The following is a 22,459-nucleotide window of genomic DNA, read 5'->3' as shown; positions in this document are numbered from 1 at the left end:
TATAACCCAGGTAGCACTTTTTCATTTACTGTTTCATTCTTTGCTGTCTAATAAGCAACTAATTTTTTGCGTAAGTTATTTGTCTGAATGGGTTGCAGTTTATCTATTTAAAATATATAGATGCAGTGTTACCCAGAAGGTAAAATCCAACACTCCCCTGCCTTTGCACTTTCAGATGGAAATAAGCAGAAAGTCAGGGAATTGTGTGTCTTTGTGCTACTTTAGACCTACTTTAGACCATGCTACTGACCCCAACTGTGTGTTGATCAGCTGGGGAAGGTATGGTTTGTCAGAGAGATGTATCGGTGATTTCTTAGCAGTTGGGGTTGCGTAGGTGTTGCATGGTTTTTATGATAATATTTGCTTATGGAAGTCAGAGCTTTCCTGGGACTCTGGAGGTAGGAAGCTGACAAAGAACTCCTTTCAGTTCTGCTGTTCTGACTGCTAGATGCATCGATAGAACTTCAAGACAAGGCATCTTCTTTGCTCTTATTCCAAACTGCAGCACTGCCTCCAGGCTAAGGATCTTCTTTGAGCACATTACCCTCAGATGGAGGTGTGGAAAGAAATGATGAATAGTTTTTGTCCCCTTTGTGAGGTGCTTTGAAACTTCTTTTAACATGTTTTGCCTGATGGCAACTAACTACCTTAACTAGAGGATGTAGGGACTTTGATGAAAGACATGATGAATTATTTCTGAGATTTATGTGGGTTTTTTTTCAAGCCCTGACTTAAATTGAGAAGGGGACATATGAATGGGGAGTAGGATAAAACTTTTATCAGTTCTGTCTTTATTTTTTGTTGTGAAGGTTGACAATAGGAAAGGGTTTTCTTTTTCTTCTTTTCAGCCATATTTTCTATAAGGACCTCAGATAAGTTTTTACTGGACAACAGAGTAGCTTTCCAGGACTCTTTTCAGAACAGATCTCAAGGGAAAACAAAATAGCCATCCGTTTCCTTCATCCTTGACCAAACTTGATCTGAGTTACACACTTGTACAAGGTATGAGGAGCTTGTGCTTTCTTCCTCTTTAAATGTTTCTTGTTTTGTGATTTATGATAAAGGGAAGAAAAATTTCCCTGAACAGTTTTCGTCACCTGTAGGCACCTGTGGAGGAAGAGGGTATCTGGCTTAAGTGGGAGGGAGGAGAAGCATGTGAAGGAGCAACATATGTTCAGGTGGGGATCACACTGGGATTTTTGCAGTACTCCTGTGGAATTGGACACAGGTACTTCTGATCACCCTTCAACAGATCCAAGATGGAAATGCTAGAGAGGGAACACCTGTGAGCCACCACTTATGGGGTGCACCAGCAGTGCACCTTCACTAGCCGATCTCCAGGCCGTGTCCATGTGCCATTGATGCTTGCAGAGACCGAGCATAGTGATTCCCTAGGCTCTGCATGCTGCTCCAGCTTCATGGTATGTGCCTGCTCTGAGCACTCCTACTTATTTCCCCTTAATATCTCAGCATCTTTTCCTCACCAGTGGGTTGTGTATTCTGATTTGGTTGCTTTTCTGGAAACGGACATTCTCTCCTGAAGCAAAGAATAATTCTCACACGTTCAGCTCCACAAGTTTGAACTTAAATTCAACCAGAAGGAGGCTTTTAACAGCCTTTCTCCTTACAGGGATGGTGTTAAAACACGAGAGAGAGACATTTCTCTAATTTGCAGCTGGGAAAATCTGAAGTAATTTCATGGAAATGAATGGAGTGAGTCTGTATTTACCCTTGAGCAAGAGGAGGTGGAACCTGAGTCTGCACTTCTGGAGGGTTGAGTCTCAGCCAAAAAGCTAATACCAAATGTGCACTGTTGTTCCACTGTAGGGGTTTCACCTGATGTTTTTCTCAGTGGTGTTCCTGTGGTTAGGTATTCCTGTCTGCTCTGTCCTCAGGGTTTATTCATCTGACACCATTCCTACTTTTCCTGCTGCAGGAATAGCAGAAATAGCTGGTGTTGGGATAGGGAATGTGACTGCATTTAAAAAAGAAATTCTAAGCTATAGCATTTCCCTAATTGTATTTGCAATTCAATCCAGAGTGGCATGTGGTGAGATGAAACAAGAGGGAATAATTTAAACTGGATTAGCCCTTCCTGAAAGGGAAGTGAGGAATGATGAGGGGCCCTACCTAGGAGTAGCTTTCAGTTCTTTTCAGGCACCTCTGTTTTTATTTCTGGTTTGATTTTGGTTTTTCCGTTTTTGTGGGCTTTTTTTTTTGTTTGTTCACGTTTCCCCATTTTGCACAATACTGTTGTTTACCCTCTTATAAAATGAAATTTTGAGCCAAGACTTTGGCAGTTTCATCCCTTACATAATTCTACTGTGTCTTTGGCAGCACTTCATTGTTCGAAATTTTCCTTTTGTGATGGTCATCCATAGGTACAGCTCACCTTGCTCTTAAAGGAAAAGGCTAGAACAAAGGACGTCATCTCTGATGTCATTGCATTGTCAGTAGCTTGCCAAATCCAGGATTCTGTCATTTATCACTGGATGTTTTACACTTCTTGAGCCCACGCAAACTGAAGACACATTGTACTTTATATCCTGATCTAGGCACCTGTTCAAACTGCCATAAAGTCAGTCTTTCTGCTGTAGTAGTTTATTTCCCCAGCTCTGCCTTTCATTACTCTGTGAAGTACTAGCAGTCTCAAGCCACCTGTTCAGCGCCTACTGTAACACAGGCAAATGCTGGCATTCTGGAACTGTCAAGAGCCCCTACATGTGCATGCAGTAGGCACTCTTAGTATTAACCAGAGATTCATCATTTTCATACCAAAGAAATGTAATTTCATCAAGGAAGCCTTTCTGTTAAATTTTTATTCTGTGGAAACCTTAACACCAATTGGATCTTAAAGTTTGAACACAAAAGTGATTTCCATACAACTTCCATGCGTCATTTTTGATTGCCTCCTGTGTGAAGCCTGAGCAAATTATTTTCTTCCATGATTTCCTAAGCATTTGTCTCAGTGGAAATAAACCAGGAAGAGCAAGAAGTATATAATGAAGATAGCAGTTTACAGGAGTGTATGAAAATCTTCGGTGATAAGCAGAAGCATATTTAGGGTTTGGTCTTTCGCAGTCCTTTGGGGTACAGCCTCCTTTCAATGACTATGAATAGAGAGGTTTCTATTAATATTGATGTGAATTATGTATGTGTACTGGGAGGAAAGTATACTCCAATGTATAATTATTTTATGCTAATAACTGAACTGAGAAGATGCTCCCTCATTCCTCATGGAAAAAGCATGGATAGTTCTAATGATTTGCAGCACGATGATAATTTTATCACTTTATTTAAAACAGCCTGTGCTCTGACCCAGTAGAGAGAAGGGAAAATTCTGGCACCAAATTTTCTGCTAGTGCACAAAGAATTAGCATTACTAACCTGATCACCTTCTATGACAAAGTGACCCGCTTACTGGATGAGGGAGAGGCTGAGGATGTAGTCTTCTTGGACTTCAGTAAAGCCTTTGACGCTGTTTCTCATGGCATTCTGCTTAGAAGACTGTCAGCCTCTGGCCTGGACAGGCAAATGGGCTTCTGAGGGAAAAACTGGTTGGATGGCCGGGCCTAGAGAGTGGTGGTAAGTGGAGTTAACTCCAACTGGAGGCCAGTTACAAGTGGGGTTCCCCAGGGCTCAGTGCTGGGTCCAGCCCTGTTCAATGTCTTTATCAATGACCTGGATGAGGGGATCGAATGCACCCTAAGTACGTTTGTGGGTGGTACTAAGCTGGGTGAAAGTGTTGATCTGCTGGAGGGTAGGGAGGCTCTGCAAAGGGATCTGAACAGGCTGGACCGCTGGGCTGAGACCAGTGGCGTGAGGTTCATCAAAGCCAAATGCCGGGTCCTGCACTTGGGGCACAACAACCCTATGCAGTGCTACAGACTAGGGGAAGAGTGGCTAGAAAGCTGCCTGGAGGAGAGGGACCTGGGGGTGTTGATTGACAGCCGACTGAACATGAGCCAGCAGTGTGCCCAGGTGGCCAAGAAGGCCAATAGCATCTTGGCTTGTATCAGAAACGGCGTGACCAGCAGGTCCAGGGAGGTTATTCCCCCCCTGTACTCGGCACTGGAGAGACCGCACCTCAAATACTGTGTTCAGTTCTGGGTCTTCCTCTACAAGAAGGATGTTGAGGCTCTGGAGCGAGTCCAGAGAAGAGCAACAAAGCTGGTGAAGGGGCTGGAGAACAGGCCTTATGAGGAACAGCTGAGGGAACTGGGATTGTTTATCCTTGAGAAGAGGAGGCTGAGGGGAGACCTCATTGCTCTCTACAACTACCTGAAAGGAGGTTGTAGAGAGGAGGGAGCTGGCTTCTTCTTCCAAGTGACGGGGGACAGGACAAGAGGGAATGGCCTCAAGCTCTGCCAGGGGAGGTTCAGGCTGGACATCAGAAAAAAAATTTTCACAGAAAGGGTCATTGGGCACTGGAACAGGCTGCCCAGGGAGGTGATTGAGTCACCATCCCTGGAGGTGTTTAAAAGACTTGTGGATGAGGTGCCGAGGGGCATGGTTTAGTGGTTGATAGGAATGGTTGGACTCGATGATCCTAGAGATCTTTTCCAACCTAGTGATTCTGTGATTCTGTGAACTCCAGTTCATAATGAGTTTTGTAGTCTTTGGGGGCCAGTTTTCATTGCTCTAGGCAGTAGATAATTAGAAAGGCCTGTGACAAACCTGAACCTACGGGATGTCTTGGCCCCTTAAAATTAAGGCAGAAACCTCTTTGTTTCTCAGATTTCTAAAAATAATTTTAATTGTGCAGATGTGCTTTGACGAGAGGCTTGGCTAGCAGGCAGCAGGAGAACATGGGCAGTGATGTAAAAAGCGTCACTGCTAAGGGGGTTGTTGAAGGAATATTCAGACTGCACTTCTGTGCCTTGTACTGCTCTGACTCCATTAAGAACTAAGGAGAATTTTAGCTGAGATAAACTCTGAGAATATTAATAGTTGTTTTGTCATCACAGTTTTTTCCTTCACTGTTAAGACTCTGTGTTAGGATTCTAACATACTGCGTGTTGTGTCAAGGATTTAGGTACCTTTGGAGGTACCGAATTAAAAACTGATTTGTGTAAAGGACAGAATTATAGGACATGGACTGTTTCTTTCCTTTTTGTAAACCAATCCCTTATTTCCTGACTTTTCCTACCTTTCCTCTTGATACGAATTTTTTTCTGTAGAAACTGTTCTGTTTTGGTGCTTCCTTTGTGGCAGATGGCCTGTCTCTGGCAGCTCTACTCTGCTAACCCAATGCTGTAGAGCAGTGATAAATAAACCTCTGATGATTTTATTAACATGCTTTGTGAATGGGGATCCATAAACCTCTGAATCTAGGAGCTGAAGAAATGCAATTGCAACCTTTATGGTGTACAGCCCAATCGATGCAAATCATCGGTTGTTTCCTAATGGGCTGGGAAAAGCGTGCATGGGAGCAAGCTCCCTTGTCTTTTCTGTCCAGTGTATTTATGGTAATAGAATAAAGGAGTAGCTGTGCTGTAAACAACTGCTCTGCTGTTGGGTGCATAAGCAGATATGTGAATGTGAACAGCAGCATAATTGCAGTTTGCCCTCTGTCAAAAGATTGGCTTCTGTTTTGTGTCTGGCTTCTAGTTATGAAATTTCCTGAGAGAAGACATTGTACAGCCCGTGTAATTCCCACCAGGCAGCACTTCAGGAAGATCAGTGGTTTGCAATTCTACATCTCATCTCCACTGAGATAGCATCAGAGCTCTGAAGGCATTAAAAACGGACAAGAAAGGCTCACTAATATATCACTGCTGCTCATGCAAACTGTGAAGTTTAAGTATTGCAGGTTTGAAATATTAGAATAAACTTAGACCTTTTGGCAAATGTTGCTATATCATTCTAGGCAGCCAGCTTTGCAAGAACAGGTTTTGTTTTTTATTAAAGCTAAATGGGCCTTCTGCAGATGTCCCTATCGCTTGGCTGGGGAGGTGTTGACAGCAGTGGGCAGTAATCAGTGCTAGAAACCTGCCTGTGTGGTGCAGTGGGGACTAGAGTCAGAGCAGAGACTGCAGGAGATGCCACAAGAAGAGTAAGTGGCCATTTGTGATGGCCTCTTCTGTCTGTGCAGAGGTGCTCCCTTCCACATTACCCGAAAGAGATGTGTCTTCAGGAGGTATTCTCCCCAAATTCAAACTCCATCATTTGCTTATGGAGTAGAAGAAATAGGGGAAAAAAAAGTGGGTTTGGACAATAACAATGCAGACTAGGTCACAAAAGAGAGGGATTGTATTCTATAAAGCACTCACAGTGTTGCAGCCAGGAAAAAGAAAACAAAAGGCACTCAAGCCCTATCCGAACCCAGGTTTGGGAAAGCCTGGATTCTGCATGCCTGGAGTCAATATTTCCTTAACTGTCACCCTATGAATCCAGGCTTTGAGGATCCACTGTTAGTTTTAAGTGACTGTTTTAATTAAGACTTTCTTAAATGAATTTAAGTCAAATTGATTTTCAGCCTTGTTTCATGCAGTGTATGTAGGAAAATGGCACTGACATTATTGTGCCATCCTTCCGTCCTAGTGCCATTATAACGTTGCATTTCAGAGCTGGCAGTTTTGGAAGAATATCCCACAATACACATTTTATAGGTGATATTATCAGGAACACAACAAAGATCTCTGAACTTCACAACTTAGGGGATATTTCCAGTGGATTGAATGGTTGGACTCGATGATCCGGTGGGTCTCTTCCAACCTGGTGATTCTATGATTCATTCTGGGCATCTGTTCTTCAGCTGAGATTCTGGCAAAACTTTTGTATGAAAATTTTTCACTGTCATTGGATCCAGTGGAGCCCATCTGCTTGGAAGGACTGCAAATGGCTGAAGTAAACTTCTCTTAGGCCCCGCTGCACAAGGGAGGAACCTCAAAGAGCTCCCACTGCACTTACGGTGATTGAAAACTATCATTGGACTTGGGGGATGGCTATGTAAAAATGCTTAGTATTTTGACTTAGAAGCTATTTAGAAAAGGAGTAGATACAGAAAGCAAAATAAATTACACACAAAGGATGGGGTAATATGCAGTGTGACATTATGGTGTATCTAATGTTAATCTGTTCAGAATCTGTGCCAGTAATTCCATGAGAGAAAATGTGACTTGTATTTTTCCAAGCAGATGTTTCAAGGCAAATGATGAGTTTTTAGATGAAATTTGAGTGGGAAGGAGGCTGTAGAGAATGAAGTGGAAGTATAATGAGTTGCAGCACAGGTCAGAAGCCAGCTTTTAAGTGCAGAATCACTTTGGAGACCAGAGGGTTTATTTTCAGCGCATGCTGCAGAATTACTTTAAGGTCCTAACCTCTGCTGACTCAGTTTCCCTAAATGATGATGCATACCTACACAGATGTATTACAAGGCTCTTCCATTCTATGCACATGGAATAAACTTAAACATAATGTCTGTAGACCAAAAGGCATATTCAGAAAGAGAATTCACAAAGTTAGAGATAAAGCTGCTACAAATGATGCTTTGTGACTGAAAATGTGCTTGGGCATTAGCACAAATATTCACACATTTACAAGAAGTCTCTTATGTGTCAGAGTGGGTCAAGGGTACACTTCTATAAAGAGAAAAATTTTACCTGTCAGTTGAGTCTTCCTATACAAAACCAAACTGAACTGTTTTTTCTCCAAGTGATATTTTCTCATATCTTCTCCACTTATCTGGAGACTTGCTTCATGGAATAAATTAAGTTAAAATCAACAGAGTTAGAGGAATATTTAGCCTATAAGCACTTCCATTCTCTTGAGATGTATCAGATATTCATTGCTTCTGTGGAAGCAGAAACTGTAGTAATGGAATCTTTAAAAAGGAGGTTTTACAAAGGTGAACTCCCTAGTACCTCTCTCCTTGTAGGACCAGTTAGCTGTCGAGGCGTGGGAGGAAAGTCTTTTGCTGGAAGACTGCCCAGGAATATAAGAAACGGTCCAAAGTTATAAATGAACAAATGACGACAAGAGATTTTTAAATTAGAAGATTCAGCATCATGTGAGCATCTCTCTTCTTTGTACTGCATAGATATACCCAAGAGCTAGTCTCGATGCTAAAAGGTTTGCAGTCTTAAAGATGAACTGGGCTGGTTCCCATTTAAACTAAACCCCTTCTTACCATACAAAGGCTGCAAATAGAACTACTTTGGGTAGCTCCTCAAAGGTTGATAGTGGCCTTTGTAATAAATGAAAATCACTCCATAAAAATATTTTTTTACTGTTGAGGAAGAAAAAAAAGGTGGAGTTTTTTTTCTAGTGTGGTGTTTTAAGGAACGTATATCTGAAGTACTTGGTCAAGGGATATAAGAGAAGGGAAAGCTGTGACTTGTAGCAACTTAATTTCACAGGTAGGAAGGGAGGATCTGCAGTGCAATGGAGTGTCCTACATGCACAGGGCTCAATTTTCTTTTCTTTCACCAAATATGCTATTGCTTAGACTTGCACAGAGAGGTGGTTGATCCGATTTATGTGGAGAGGCTGATCATATGTGTGACGTTGTGGAACTGGTGAGACAGCAAAGTGCTAAGTTACCCATAAGCTGCTGATAAAGTGTCCCTGTGGTCTGCAGTCTTTCCCGTTCCAGTGGAGAGACTAATGCAAACAGTTATAGTCCATCTCCAGCGAATTTCTTTCTTACAGAGATCTTTGATTTTGTTACAGAACTGACTGTCCTGCTGTCTTGCAATAAGACATTGTTTCGAAGATAAATGACTTTCACTTTTCTGTCATTATATACTATGAAGTGTAATGTGAGCTTTTCCGTGTAGAATAAGCAGCAAGTTTTTCATTCCTTTTGAAACTTCTTAAGATTTCAGTAATGCTCCTACTCTCTTTTTGGCTTGTCTAAGCAGTAAAAAAATGGAAATTTGGACAGTGTTCCTAGAATAGCCAGCACCTGTGATAGTGTATAGATCCTGATATGGCCTTCACTCTTGACTGAGGAAAGAGCAGACGTCTGAAGCAGTTTGCTTGTTCTTGAGGCAATATACCACTTATCAAGATATCTGAAGCTTTTTTTCTGTCTTGGTTTGTCCCCTTAATAAATTCTATCCTAGAGGATAAAAACCCCAACCTTTATCAAAGAGGACATGATCCGGTGAAAATTGGTTTTACCAAATCGGCATTTTCCATTGCAGACCATCCATACTTAGCATTCATTTTACACTGCAGCCTAAACAACTCACTTGCATTTCAAACTAGAAGCTAGAGGAGCACTATTGATTGCTTAGCTGAGCAGGTTGAGTATGATCTGCTGCCTCCTCTTACACATTGATTCCTTGTCTCTTTACTCACTGCTTCCTGAATGTCACTGAACTGTGAGAGGCCTACTAAATGGACAAAAATATTGATTTCTTTCCCCCTTCTTTTATTTTTGAAAGCTTCTTATTTACCAAGCTCTGCACTAGTATCGGGAAAAAAAGGGTCACAAAATGAGGCAGAAGCAGGTCAGTTCTTAAACAGTTTTAAGAAAAAATATTAACTTCATTGTAACATATGTTCTTTAAATTGTATTTCCATCAAGAAAGGTTAATTGCCTGAGTGGAACCTTTGAGTTCAAGCTGTTCACCTTCATATTTTAGTATTGTTTGATTGATGCTGAATCTCCAGGGCAGTTTCCTAAATGGCCATACATTTTTGCAGAGAAGTTAGTAAGCAGCCCCAACTATGTTGGTATTTGCTGTGCAAAGCAGTCAGTAACAGTCTTTCATCAGAGTTTAATGGTGCCATATTTTGTCCCTGTTTTATTCTATGGGCATGTGACACTGCAATGCCATGGCCAGAGAGGGGGGGGGGAAAAGTTCAAAGAGCTGGAAGCAAGTAAAACTGAGAAGACATCCCAAGAGGAATGCATGGAGGCTTTAATATCTATTGATGGTGTATATAAACTTAGAAATGTTTGGACAGGAAAATGGGGCTGATTTGTTAAGGGGAAGACTAGAATTGGTCCTGGACAAGCAGATCCTTGATGTTCAGTGACACGGTTTCAACTAGCAGCAAAACCCAAAAGAAATAGCAAAGTAGAAGGAAGGCTGAGAGCAATGGAAAATGGAAATATTTTACAGTGGACGTGACTTACCTTAGAAATCAGACCAATTCTCACTCTGTCTATGCTTATTATTATGAAAACAGCCTTGCAAGAGTGATGCAAATATTTTAATGGAAATGGATGTATTTTTACCTTCATTAAGTCTTTCAAATTGAGCGCAGTTTTCTTCATGTGTCCTTTGATTAGAAATGGCAGGGAAGGTTGTGTTGATAACCTTTATGTTTCAAAGGCCTTATGCTTCAACATCTGCTTCATATTTGCTATGGTGGTTCTAACTGCATCTATAAAGCAGTGGCAACATAGCTTGGGGACAGAGTCCCTGCACAGAAAACTCCCCAGGGATTAAAGGATACACGTAGAAGAGGCACTTGGAGACTCTGTTATGAATAATCTGCCAAAAACAACAGGGACTTGTTTCTGTGTATGGAGACATCCATGAGAACCTTTGAAAGAGATTTCCTCAAGAGAATCATTTGTCATTTGGTTAATAAATATTGGGTGGTCAGTGACATTTACAAACCCCCTGGCACCTCTGCTCATTCTTTCTGGGCCTTGAATCATGCTCAGAAAGTTTGAAAACAGGCAGATGGATCCAGCTACATCAAGATAAAAGGTGTCAGTTTTCTGCATTGCCATGGCTGATAGACTTTGGCAGTCTCACCATCCCAGATTATTGGTTTAATATCAAAAATGAGCTGTCCCCGTTGCCATTTAAAAGTGGTTCAGTTCATCTGACTTTAGTTACAGTTCAAGTACGTCTGTACTTTCTTTTCATTAGTGAGGAGAATCAGTATTATTTGTTTTATTTTGTAGTGGAAAGTCACAGAAAACTTGGTTACATTGAGGCTTTAACAAAAATGTAGAAGAATGTGAGATGGGTGCTCATCTCTGACATCTTCAGAGTTTCTTAAGAGCAAGCTGCTGTCAATACAGATGAAGAATGTGTACTCTGTGAATGGGATCAGTATTTCTATATAGACACATTTCTTTTACGTTATGTGGATGGAGTGGATAATAAAATTGTCTTTGTGTTTACTTAAACAGAAATCAGAAGTGTGAAAAATGTCCTCACTCTTTGACATTATACAGGGTTTAGGGGCAGAAGCATTTTAGTTTATTGATAAGACCCCAAAAAGCTACTGCAGGTGTGTGGTATCCCACTCCTGTTACTTTTTAAAGAAAGTTCAGTTCTGGCTAACTGAACTTTTCTGCCTCCATCTTTTGTTCCCATGGTGTTTATTTGGATATCAGAAATTAATGAAAGCAACAGTTAGGACAGCTTTCCACTAGCTCAAGGGTGTTTATTTGTTGAAGCCTTCTTGCAGCTGGACACGCTGTTCCAAACCACCTTTGTGGGAGACTGATCTTCAGTACAATTCATAGGGTCTAAGTCAAGCTACCAGCCTGGCTTCTTCAAAAATACAGGCTGTTTCCAACTTCTTACTTCACTTTCCATAACAGACCTGTGTTCACCCTGAGGCTTTAGAGGAAAAAGAACCACTGCTCAAGTTGGTTGAGTGGCTCACTGCTATGTTGTTTGGGGGGTTTTTTTTGGGTTTTTTTGGTTTTTTTTTTTAAAAGAAGCCATGCCTACTAGACGTCATTAGTACATTAGTGGGACTGCCTTTTTCCTCTGGAATTTGGCCCAAATTCTCTTGTTCTGAAGTTCTTGATTCTTGAGGTTGGGGTTTGTGTGTACTGTTCCACTCTTGTGCACCCGCTGGTATAATTTAGTAAATCTGTCATTTATGCTCAATATAACAAAGTCATTTAACTGCAGGAGCTCACCAGTACAATTAACCCTGTTCTGTCAAAACAAGGAGCTGATTATCTTGGCATTCACAGGAGCATAGAGCAGAGTTAGAGTGCTGTGGTTTCTGGCTCTCCCGGAACAGTATTGCAGTCAATTGATTATTTTGTTAATTTGTTCTGCATCAGTATCCTGCTGGTTTATTATCATCCAAGTGACTTTATGCACTGTGTATAAGTACAAATATATTAAAAATCAATAGTTTTTTCTTGTAAGGATCTTATCATCTGTAGGCTACCTTCTTTGATGCTTGACCTTCATTCTGATTACAACACAGCTAGTAACTTTTACGGGGTTTAGACACATGCTAATAAAGTAGGTATTCACATTTTGCTCTTTACGTAATCCTATATCCTAACAAAGGAAGAATCAATTAATTAAGAATTAAGTAAACAAAAGGTTGGTATTGCTGCTAAATAAGGTTAATTTTGAGGCAGTAAAATCCATGTTATTTTAGTAAGAAAATCTTTCCTTCACTAGGTTCTAAAAGTATCACACTTCACAGGCTGAAATAATTTAGAGGTGCTGTTATCAGAAGCCTGAGCCTTATGAATGTTGTTTTTTCTGCTGCAGTTAAATAAACAAGTATTTAAAAGATGACATGAGGTTGCATTATTCATTGCACTGGGGGTTGGATTCCAGGACTGAACATGACACAAGTACATGAGATTATGGCTTTTAGAAGATCAGAATGTTTTCCAGTGATCTTCTGTTATACATGCAAAGATGTTCTTTCTTGTACCTGTTTTTGAAACTTGTTTCTTGTGTTGTGATACTTAATGCATTTATGTTACTAAGTCACAGGGAAGCCTGTTTTTCTGTAAGAAGAAAACCGTAAGACAGATCAGAATAAGATGCAGTCCCTCTCCTGATCTAGTCTAGATATGAAAGCACAAGTTTCCAGCTCTGGAAATACAGTACCATTTTTCTAATGCAGATTCCCAGCTGCCAAGAAGGCTAGGATTGGATTCTCCTGAGTCAGCTATCTGCAGCCCTAAATGGGCATTCCTTCACTCAAGTAATTGGATTTGCATCATCCTTTACCAATGATAAGTGTGTTCTACTGGGGACTTTTTTCTGGAATATGGGTGTTATCAAATCTTGGGATTGTTGTTTTCTAGACACATTTTTGTCAGGAGAAAGACAAGTTCTTACTTGCAGGGTTATACAAGGCAACTGACTGAGGCAATCTGTAGCTTTAAGAAGTGAGAAGCTTACTCAAACTTTTCAACTCATTTCATGACAGAAGTACCTTATCTTTTCTTGATGTGATTGTGTAAGTTACCATCATTACTGAACATGAGGAAAATTCCCTTGCTTCTGTAGTGAAAAAGATGCCTCAGAATTTCTGAGACTGTTGCCTTTGTGGATGGTAACTTTGTGCATGCCTTTTTTTTACATCTGAAATACTCTGAAAATAGCCTACAGTGTGGTTTTCATTCAGAAAAGGTTATATCTACTTGAGGAATATATTTCTTTGTCTCAGGAAATTATAATATGCTGTAATATAATATAGGTACAAAAATAAATCATATTTTGCTGTGAAGATGGAACAAATCAGACAAATGAGATGATCCTGTAGAGGGAAACCAGCCTGTGCTATTTTTGTAGATTGCTCCCCCACTTCTTCCGGGTTGTCTTAGAGGAAAGCCAGGTCTCTGAAGCATTGCTTTTTAATTAGTAGAAATCCTTTTCTACTAAATCCTAATTCAGTGCCTTAATACAGCAGGTCCTGTGGAGCCAGCGAGCTTGCGTGGGAGCACAAATGCATGAAACCTTTTTCTCTGGCGTCCCTCTAAGTAGGGGTTGACTTCTGTTCATGATTATTTTCTGTGGTGACAGCTTGGGGTTTGCAGTTGCAAGCAGAGAGGCAGGGGTGGTAACAGAGAAAGGCATAATGACAGGTGATTGCTCTGTTGTCTCCATGGTATCACTGAGCCTTATCTTAGAGGTATCAAACAGTGTGCTTATACCTTTCTTTACTTTGTACAGATACCTGACACCACTAGGTACATCTAGTATAGGTCCTCCGTAATCGCTGTCCTCTTTCCAGCTTATTTTGTGTTATTTTTTTTCTTTCTTTTCAGTCTGCTCCACTTTTAATGAATTCGCACAAGTAATGGAAACACATGTGTAAATGAAAGCACCTACTAATTCAAAATTTAATCTTTGGTACCTTTAGTTATGGAGATAGAATTCATATGTGTATATTTTTAGAAACATTTGATTCTGCCTTCAGGGAACACTGCCCCATTCTGCTCAGTATGAATTGGTATTAGGTTTTCAGGGTTATAATGAAGCACTATAGCTGTGAGGAAAGTAGTTTTTAGCCCCCATCAGTCAGATCCCAATTTCATTTCTGCTTTAGGCACCTCACTGAGCACTGTCTTTTGAGGCTCCTGCTTTAATTAATACACAGAAGGACAACTCCAAGAATGACTCGACTGACCTGCGATCAGATTTAGCCTTGGATGGATTTCTCTGCTGTTGATTTTGACTGATACTACATGAGTTACTGCGACACAGCAGTATAACTCCTGTATATGTCTCTTTAATCAGAAATGCCAAAACCACACATGTAGAAGTGGTTCTCTGAGTTACTAGATTTTTTTAATAAACATGCTTTTTTTTTTCAAGAAATTGCCGAACGAAATATTAGAGACTCTGCTGAATTCTTGCTGCACCTCAAGGGGTACTCAGTCCATGGTTTTAAGCATTCCTTTTTGACCCAGAGGGCTTTCGTGGGGGGAGTGTTTGTGCTTTTTATTATTTTTAATTAAATTCTGGAACTTATGCTATCTTGGGTTCAGGTGCTAGGCTAAAGAGTTCAAAAAGGTATGCCAAACTCGACAGCTCTTCTGCAAGGTCTTGGAATATGTTAGCAGGTATTATAACAACAATTATACCCATTCAGTGATCTCCTAAAGGAGTGCTCTTTTACATGGGTACATAAGATGATTATGGTCTGACATTTCTAGTTCCTGCCTGCAAAGACATTTGTATCTAACTTTACTTGTTTTCTACAGTGCTTAGCTAAACGTTTTGAGTGATTTGGTGTTCATAAAGAAAGCACCTCTAAACTTGTGTTTCATAGCCATTACTTGCACTTTAACAATTCTGGTCAGTTTAGAGGCTCTTTTTGCCATTTGATTTTCTTGCCAATTTACTTATTTATCACTTATTTATTTATTGAAAACATGATCCCTGAAAGTAGATTGCTTTACAAGATGTGTTTTTGAGAGTTCAGGAGTATGATGAAAGCACAGAACCTCAGATATTTTTTCTCCCAACAAATTCCTGTGGCAGGAAAGTCTATCTAATACTCTGTAAATGCCCTGGAGGAAAATCTGAAAAAGTAAAAGTGTGGTTGAGACCTGCATCTTCATTTTGTCGAATGTCTGCAGTTTTGAACAGTGACATAATGGGAATTCATTAAATTTTGGGTTCTAAGAAAAACAATGTTTTGATATTAGAGGCTATAAAAAAGAAAATTATGGCAAGAAGATCTATGATACTAATGATACCTGAATACAGGCTCTTTCTTATACATATTCTTAACTATCTAAAACATCTTCAAGCTGTAGCTTTCCTCCAGATAGGATGCTTCTGGGTGTCTCTCCCTCACACAGCCATTGTAGTAGTCCTTGAGCTCTCTACGTCTTTGCAAACTTTGACTGAAATCAGCCACAGGTTTAGAAGTTGCAAATGAATTATACAGACACAAACAGTATGATTTTATAATCTTCATCTGTCATGAAAACAAGGCGAAAAAAACTTTGTAGCTGTTGTTAAGAATGTCGAGTTAAGGATGTAAAAATTAACTTTTCCAGGTAAAGAAAGCTGTGCAACAGGAGGGCTTCAGCAGGAGGAAGCGAGGATATAGAGACATCAATGACATTGACATCAACATGAATGATCCTTTATTTACAAAGCAGTGGTACCTGGTAAGTTTTGAAAGAATGTCACAGTAATCATAACTAAATAATTGGCATTTGAGCCATTTTATGTCACAAGAACTTGGGAGTGGATCCAAGGCTCTGTCCTGTTGTTTTTAACTGTACCTCTTTTATGCTGGGAAGGCCCAGTACATTTCAAGAACTAAATTTCATTTCAGTCAATGGAAAGATCCTTAGAAGGCTCGAAAGACAGCTATATTGGTGTCCTGTGGGCATTCCTGGTGTGCTGATGTGACCCCTAAAACTGCACACGAATCATGTCTTTGAGCTGTTGCCAGGTAAAATATTGTTGTAGAATTATAAATGAAAGTTCTAGTGCGTTGGCTAGAAAAAGTTGAATTTTTTAATTTTCTTATGGAAATTTGAAGATTAATTGATTTTCTTCTGTCAGAAGGAGAACAGCTGAACACCGATGAATTTTGGCTTAAGCTAATGTCAAAAGAAATTAATATTTTGCTGAATCGTTTCATTTTTAATGTGTCATATTTTAGAGGGAGAAGTCTTTAGTCATAAAAGAAAAATTATATTTTTACAGAAAAGTAGCCAAAATGGTATTTTTCTATTTAAAAATTTGATAGAGTAATTCTGGTTAATGAACCTTCCTGCTTAAAGCAGGGCTAGCTTGGTTATCAAAGAAATTTTTTCCAGTACTAAACCCAGTGGATGTGAATTTCAGTAGATTCCTGCTTTCAAGAAAAAAAAACATTTCCTGCTCATAAAAAAGTCCTCCGTAAAATCCCTTGTCTAACTTTTGTTTGGATTGACCCACTGCCCTGACATGCTTGAGTAGAAAAGTCCTTTTTTGCATCCAAAAGGTTAAATGTTTAATCACATTTTGAAAACCACAAGGAAGTTAGTTTACCCAGGGCTGGTTGTTATTTTGTTTTTGTTTGGTTTTGGGTTTGGTTTTATTTTACTCCTGCATTATTGCTGTAGCTGTGATTATGGGCATATGTGTACTCCAAAGCAAATGGGATATATTTTCCATACCAAAGATGCACGCAAAACAAAATTCAGTGGTGGTGGAAATCTGTCAATCATGTAAAAAACTTATTCTTCTTTGTCACTGATGTATTAGATTAACACCGGTCAAGCAGATGGGACTCCTGGACTTGATCTTAATGTAGCTGAAGCATGGGAGCTGGGATACACAGGGAAAGGAGTTACCATAGGAATTATGGATGATGGTAAGTAAAGACTGCATGCTATTTTAGTATTTTTTAAGTAGCTTTTCCCGTGTAATCCAAGTCAAAAAAATATAAAAAGTAATAATGGATTGCTTATACGGCTGAGACTGCCAACCTCTGTAAAGACTTTGAGATGTAGAGGGAAAATATGTTCTGAAGTCTTCACTAGAAATACTGAAACATGGATATCCAAGCATCAAAAGCAATTATCGCTCGGGTATCTTCCAAAGAACACTATAATGGCCATTAAGCCAAAGGCAAGGCTCCCCTTGACTTCCGTAGGCACTGACTGGGGGATGTAATTGCTGTGCAAAAAGTACTTAAGAAAACATTTTCTGGGTTACATAATTCTCAAAGTCATACTTGACAGCTGAAGTAATTAAACATATTCATGCTGAATGTCAATAAAGACCTGCATTTTAAATATGTTGCTAATTTGAGGTTAAGTTCAGGGAAGATGAAGGGAAAAGGTACAGTTGAAGTCACAGCTGTTCTACAGATGGGTTCCTGGCTGAAGTACAGGAATACTGTGCAGCCTCTGGGCACTTTGGGTTAAATTTTGAGTGTTTTCCTCTTATGGTGACTAAATAATAATAAAAATAAATAATATGTCTGGATTCACGTGTGCTTTCTAGGGTCAACTGAGATCTGTCCTCATTTATTTCTTTTCCTCATGTGCTTTACTCCTAAGACGAGGGTTTTGTGGAAGTAAGAAAGTAGACTCAGATGTCTGTATATTAATGTCATGAGAAATCACAATTTCACTAATTCCACAGAGGCAGGACTTAGATTTCAGAATAGCTAGGCATGGCTGTGTTGGGGATGCCCACAAAATATTTGAGCTTCTGCTTAAATAAAGCTGCTGGCCCATTAGATACAGCTTTTAGAGAAGGGCGTAATTTGCATTATATTCACTTCCAGTAACTCAGGAAGAAAGCACCTGAATAAAATAATTCTTTGTTGAGACTTTGGCTGTTCATCCACCATTTGCATCAATAAGGCTCTCCACAGGTGCAAGTGTCTGTTCATGCAAATCTAGTCCCTGTGTAATGAGAGGTAATTGTTTCAATAGATTAACTGCAATAATATGACAGTCTCCTTGTTGCAATCTTTAGCACACTATCAAGGTGTAGGGCCTGTGCTCAGATATTTGCTACAATGATCTAATCCAACATTAAAAGTTTTACTTCATAGACGTAATCCAAACTGTTTGCCTTAGTCATCTCCCCAAGTTTAATTTAGGTAATTTTTTGTCTACTTATTTTACAGTTTTCAGTGGTCAAAAATATTCCTCCTGAATAAAAGAAAAAAAGCTGATCCAGTGCTTAGTGATCTTGTTAGGTTTGGTATGCTTTGAGATGACAGAACTTATATAAAGATAAATTATTATTTAAAGTAATCTTAATAAGTAAATAGGATCTAGTCTACAAAGCAGGTCAATAAATTTTGTTGCTGAGCCCACCTTTTCAATTGGCTCTTGGATTCTAACATAAATGATTGAAAACTCCTAGCTGCATCAGAAATGGTGTACCAGTTTAAAACTCCACATTTAAAAGCTGGAGTTGCACTTTAATCAGTTGCATTATTTGCCATGAGCATTTTCCTATGTTTGTAAAGGAATCTTGTTTTGTTCTGTGATCACTGGGAAATATTTTTTGAAACTCAACCTTTGTTTTCTGTTCTGTCATTATCTTATTGCAGGAATTGATTATCTGCATCCTGATCTCGCATCGAATTATGTAAGTACATGCTGACCTTTTCTGTAAAATGTGGATTTTGTTATTGTTATATTCCCTCTGCTACAAAATTTTAAATACTGATTGGACCAATAGTCTGGCTGAACTGCTGATCATACAGATGATGTATATCACATTGAAAGAAGCAGACTAAAAATGGGAGTGCCTGTGCAAGGGATGAGAAGGTGACAAGGCTCTTTGTGGAGGAATGACAGTGCTGCCTCACACTGAATAACTTGCAGCTTGCCATATTGGATTTAGGACAGAAATGAGTAACCTGGGGATTGGCTCTAAATCATGCTATAAAGATGCAGAGTGCGCCTCTCACTTGGAAGGCCACAATGCTGTGAGCTGTGGCAAGGTGTGTATTGGCCTTTTGAAACCTTCAGGAACTGCTTAATTCCTTTATAACAGGTGATTTGATCCAGAGCATGTACAGGCCAGACTGTGTATTCTCAGCACAAGCTGTGTCAACTGATTGTTCCTCGAGCCTACCTCAGATTTCAGACCTTTTGACTGCAGGATTTCCATCTTTCTTAATCATTCCAGTCACTCCTCAACCCCATGATGACACTAGCACTCCTGTCTCCAGGCGTCTGCAAGGGCTCCCAGCACCCATGGACTCTAGGTTGTCTTTGTAGTACCCTGCTCTTATGCTGTGCTTGTGGCACTCTGCTGGGCAATGGGTGTCAAGAAGCTGTGGCTCCTTGCCAGGGGTGGGGTTTTGTGGTATCTCTGCTTTTTAGGTCTTGCTATTCACCTGCCATCAGTGGGTTCTTGAGGGAAGCCCAGGCTTCTTCCGCTGAGCAGTGTGGTTTAGTGTGCAACTGGCATTAAATGAAAAGAACAACTTCAAATTTAGGTGAAAACATGAGCTGACAAAAAGTAAGAGAATTATTTCTTTAAAATAGTCACACACAGGATGAAAACCCATTTGTTGTAGCATGTAGCAAAACACCTTTGGTAGAGAATAAATCAGTATAGAAAGTGTTGACTTGGGACAAGGAATTTGGGAAACAGCTGACCACATGCGCTTTACTCACTTTTCATTAGTGAGTGAGGAGAAAGTGTGAGGGAATATTCTGGTTCTAAAAACCATGTTTCAAATAAACAAGCAGAAAAGTCTGTTCAACATATCTAATGCAATGTCAAATGGGAACAATTCTGTTGTTAAGAGTGAATCTAGGATCATGCTCAGAAACCAAAAGTAGATTTCTCTGTAATACAGTGTTTTCCCATTTAATTCTAAAAATATTTTCCATTTGGTGGATAAATATTTGTCAGGCTTAGCAGAAATGTATTGTTTTTAGCAACAACAAGAATTCTATAAATTAATGGAAAATGACATAGAGAATGACAATGCACAGACGTTATGAAATCAGAAAATAGTAGAGCTGGGGAGGAACCTGAGATTTAAGAAAAGAAATAATGGGATCAAAATTGGAGAAGGAAAGCTGTCTGTGAATGGGGAAGACAAACCTTTACAGGCAGTCATGAAAGATTTGCATGGAGTGATCTTGAGATGACAATCTGAATAAGTCTGTGTAGGAATGCCTTTGTCCAAGCAAGGAGTGGTCTAGCAAAGATTAGGCAGTGAAAGGACAAAAGAAGATTGTCTGGCCAATGCAAAATGCAGAGTTAGGCCTGGCTTGTGCAGGGCAGATCAATAGCCAGATGCAGGAGAGAAAAGTCTGATAAATGAGTGACTGGTAAGACAAATAAGGATTAAAGGAGTTGCTGAAACCCCATCTGAAAAGTCACAGTCTCAGAGGTCATACCATATTTCTGCCTTTAATGCAGAAATACAAAAATATGAGCTATCACATGAAATCTGTGATTCTAGGCTGTAACAGCACGGGAGAGGGGGGAAAAAGAAAAAATCTTGAGTTTGTGTAGTTCATCTTTTTTGCATCAGGTTCACTTTTAATTTTGTGCTGAATATACCAGAGGACACAGCAAGGAAACGTGCTGATAAATTATTCCTCTATATGCAAGATAACTGGTAAAAGGTAGTGGCACCTCCTCACATGGAGCCAGCTGCAGTTGCTGTGTCTGAGTGGTTGGTTGAAGGGCAAGGTTGAGTCCTGCTCCTGCTGCTAAAATCTACTATCTCCTCCCTCACTCAAGTACAGCACAGCAGTTGCAAGGCTTGGTTCACCTGCACTTTGCTTCTCCTGCTCTCACTGCAAAGCTGCGCCAGCCTCCTTGAGTCCTTGGAGATCTTGCTCTGACAGCATCTGCTGTGTCTTAGAGACTATGAGGGACTTTTTTTTCCCAGTAGGCAGTAATTTGGGCATGAACTAAAGAGAAAGACACAAATTCAGCTGAAGGAAGAATCAGTTCAGATGTAAAAATGCTATGAAATGTGTCTCTCGAGGAATGAGTTGTTAACTTGCTTCAGGTTGGCATAGCATTTACAGTCACCTTTGTACAGTTCCTATGCCGCATTTAGTGTTTCACAATATCTGCATTTTGAGGCAGCTTTCTCTTAATTTATTGTTTATTTCAGGAAATAAAAAGCCTACAGCTTATGTTTCTGAAGTGTATAAATGCTGGCATACCCTGACAATGTCTGTACATCTTGGTTGGAAAATAGGAAGCAATTAGAAAGTCTCTCTAAGGTGGTGGTCTTAGCATTTGAGATTTTCAAGTATAAAAATGTGGCATTGGTTACTCAGTTTAATTTGGCTTTTATGTTTTTGACTTGCTGGTTTTCTTAGTTGAATAGTTTAATGGGGTTTAGACAAAATTGAGGGCCAAGGAAGAGAAAAAGCTTTCTAAAATCAAAAAATATTTTTTTTTTCCTCCTAAAAATTGCTAACTTTGATCTGTTGTAAGGACTATGCTTATCCATATTTCTCTGCAGTTTCTGAGCTTTACTGCTTGAATCATCCATTTTAAGGCACTTTATAAACATGGAAAGGAGTTTGCCTGCTTACGGTCTGGATGGACTGCTCTCCCAGCACCCCCTCACAGCTTGCTGAACTCTAGCTACTTGCTTTTCTGGGACCAGGGGGTTATGGCAAAGCTGGAATTTTCCATTCTGCACTGTGAATGCAGAGAGACTCATTGTCAAACGATCGATATTGTCTTCCAAGCCTTGGAAACCCTGCAGAGGTTCAGCCTTCGGGAAATTATTTTTTTCCCACAAAGAGAACCTTTCATTATGAACTGATAATTAAAAAGCTGAAGCCTAATATACTCTATGGTTTTCCTTCAAGTCATTGTACATTCAAAGCCAGCAATTTTTGGGACTGACTTCTCCATGGTACAGCATCTGAGTGAGGAAGAAAAATGAAGTAAAAAGGGCTGCATATTTGCTAGGTCTAATAAAAGAACAACAGCTGTGATTGATGTACAAATTTCAGTGCATTGTTTTAAAGAAAAACCTTAGAGTGCAAAGGGAGATTTTTAGTGCCACAAACAGAAACATAAGCTGATCTCTCTCTCGTATCAGATGTATTGTGGTACTTATATACTTGGCCAGTGTCTGCTGGTGAAGGTCAGTGTAGCTGCATTATCTCATTTACAGCAGCAGGGAGCTGATCATCTCATGTAAGTGGGTTTGTCACTGATTAGCAGTGGTGAGGAAAATCAGGATCTTACCAAGAGACTCGGGCCAGGAGTAAAATACTGCTGGTTTCAGCATCTGAACTCTGCCTGAAGCTGAAAGCTTGTTTAAAAGAAAAATAAGGAGGGAGAGATAACAA

The 22,459-nt window shown here is 39.8% G+C and overlaps 1 protein-coding gene across 1 annotated transcript in view; it reads left to right on the top strand.

Moving 5' to 3' along the window:
* PCSK2 (proprotein convertase subtilisin/kexin type 2) overlaps positions 1–22,459 on the top strand; it is a 107,365-nt gene that overhangs the window by 35,588 nt on the left and 49,318 nt on the right. Inside the window, exons 3-5 of the mRNA XM_069850114.1 lie at positions 15,701–15,814; positions 16,905–17,013; positions 18,715–18,752. Coding sequence (XP_069706215.1) covers positions 15,701–15,814; positions 16,905–17,013; positions 18,715–18,752 — 261 coding nt within the window. The remainder of the gene's footprint in view (positions 1–15,700; positions 15,815–16,904; positions 17,014–18,714; positions 18,753–22,459) is intronic.

Source organism: Phaenicophaeus curvirostris, chromosome 2 (genome assembly GCF_032191515.1).
Source record: "Phaenicophaeus curvirostris isolate KB17595 chromosome 2, BPBGC_Pcur_1.0, whole genome shotgun sequence".
In the NCBI taxonomy this organism is placed as follows: domain Eukaryota; kingdom Metazoa; phylum Chordata; class Aves; order Cuculiformes; family Cuculidae; genus Phaenicophaeus; species Phaenicophaeus curvirostris.
This window is presented reverse-complemented; position numbering and strand designations above follow the sequence as displayed.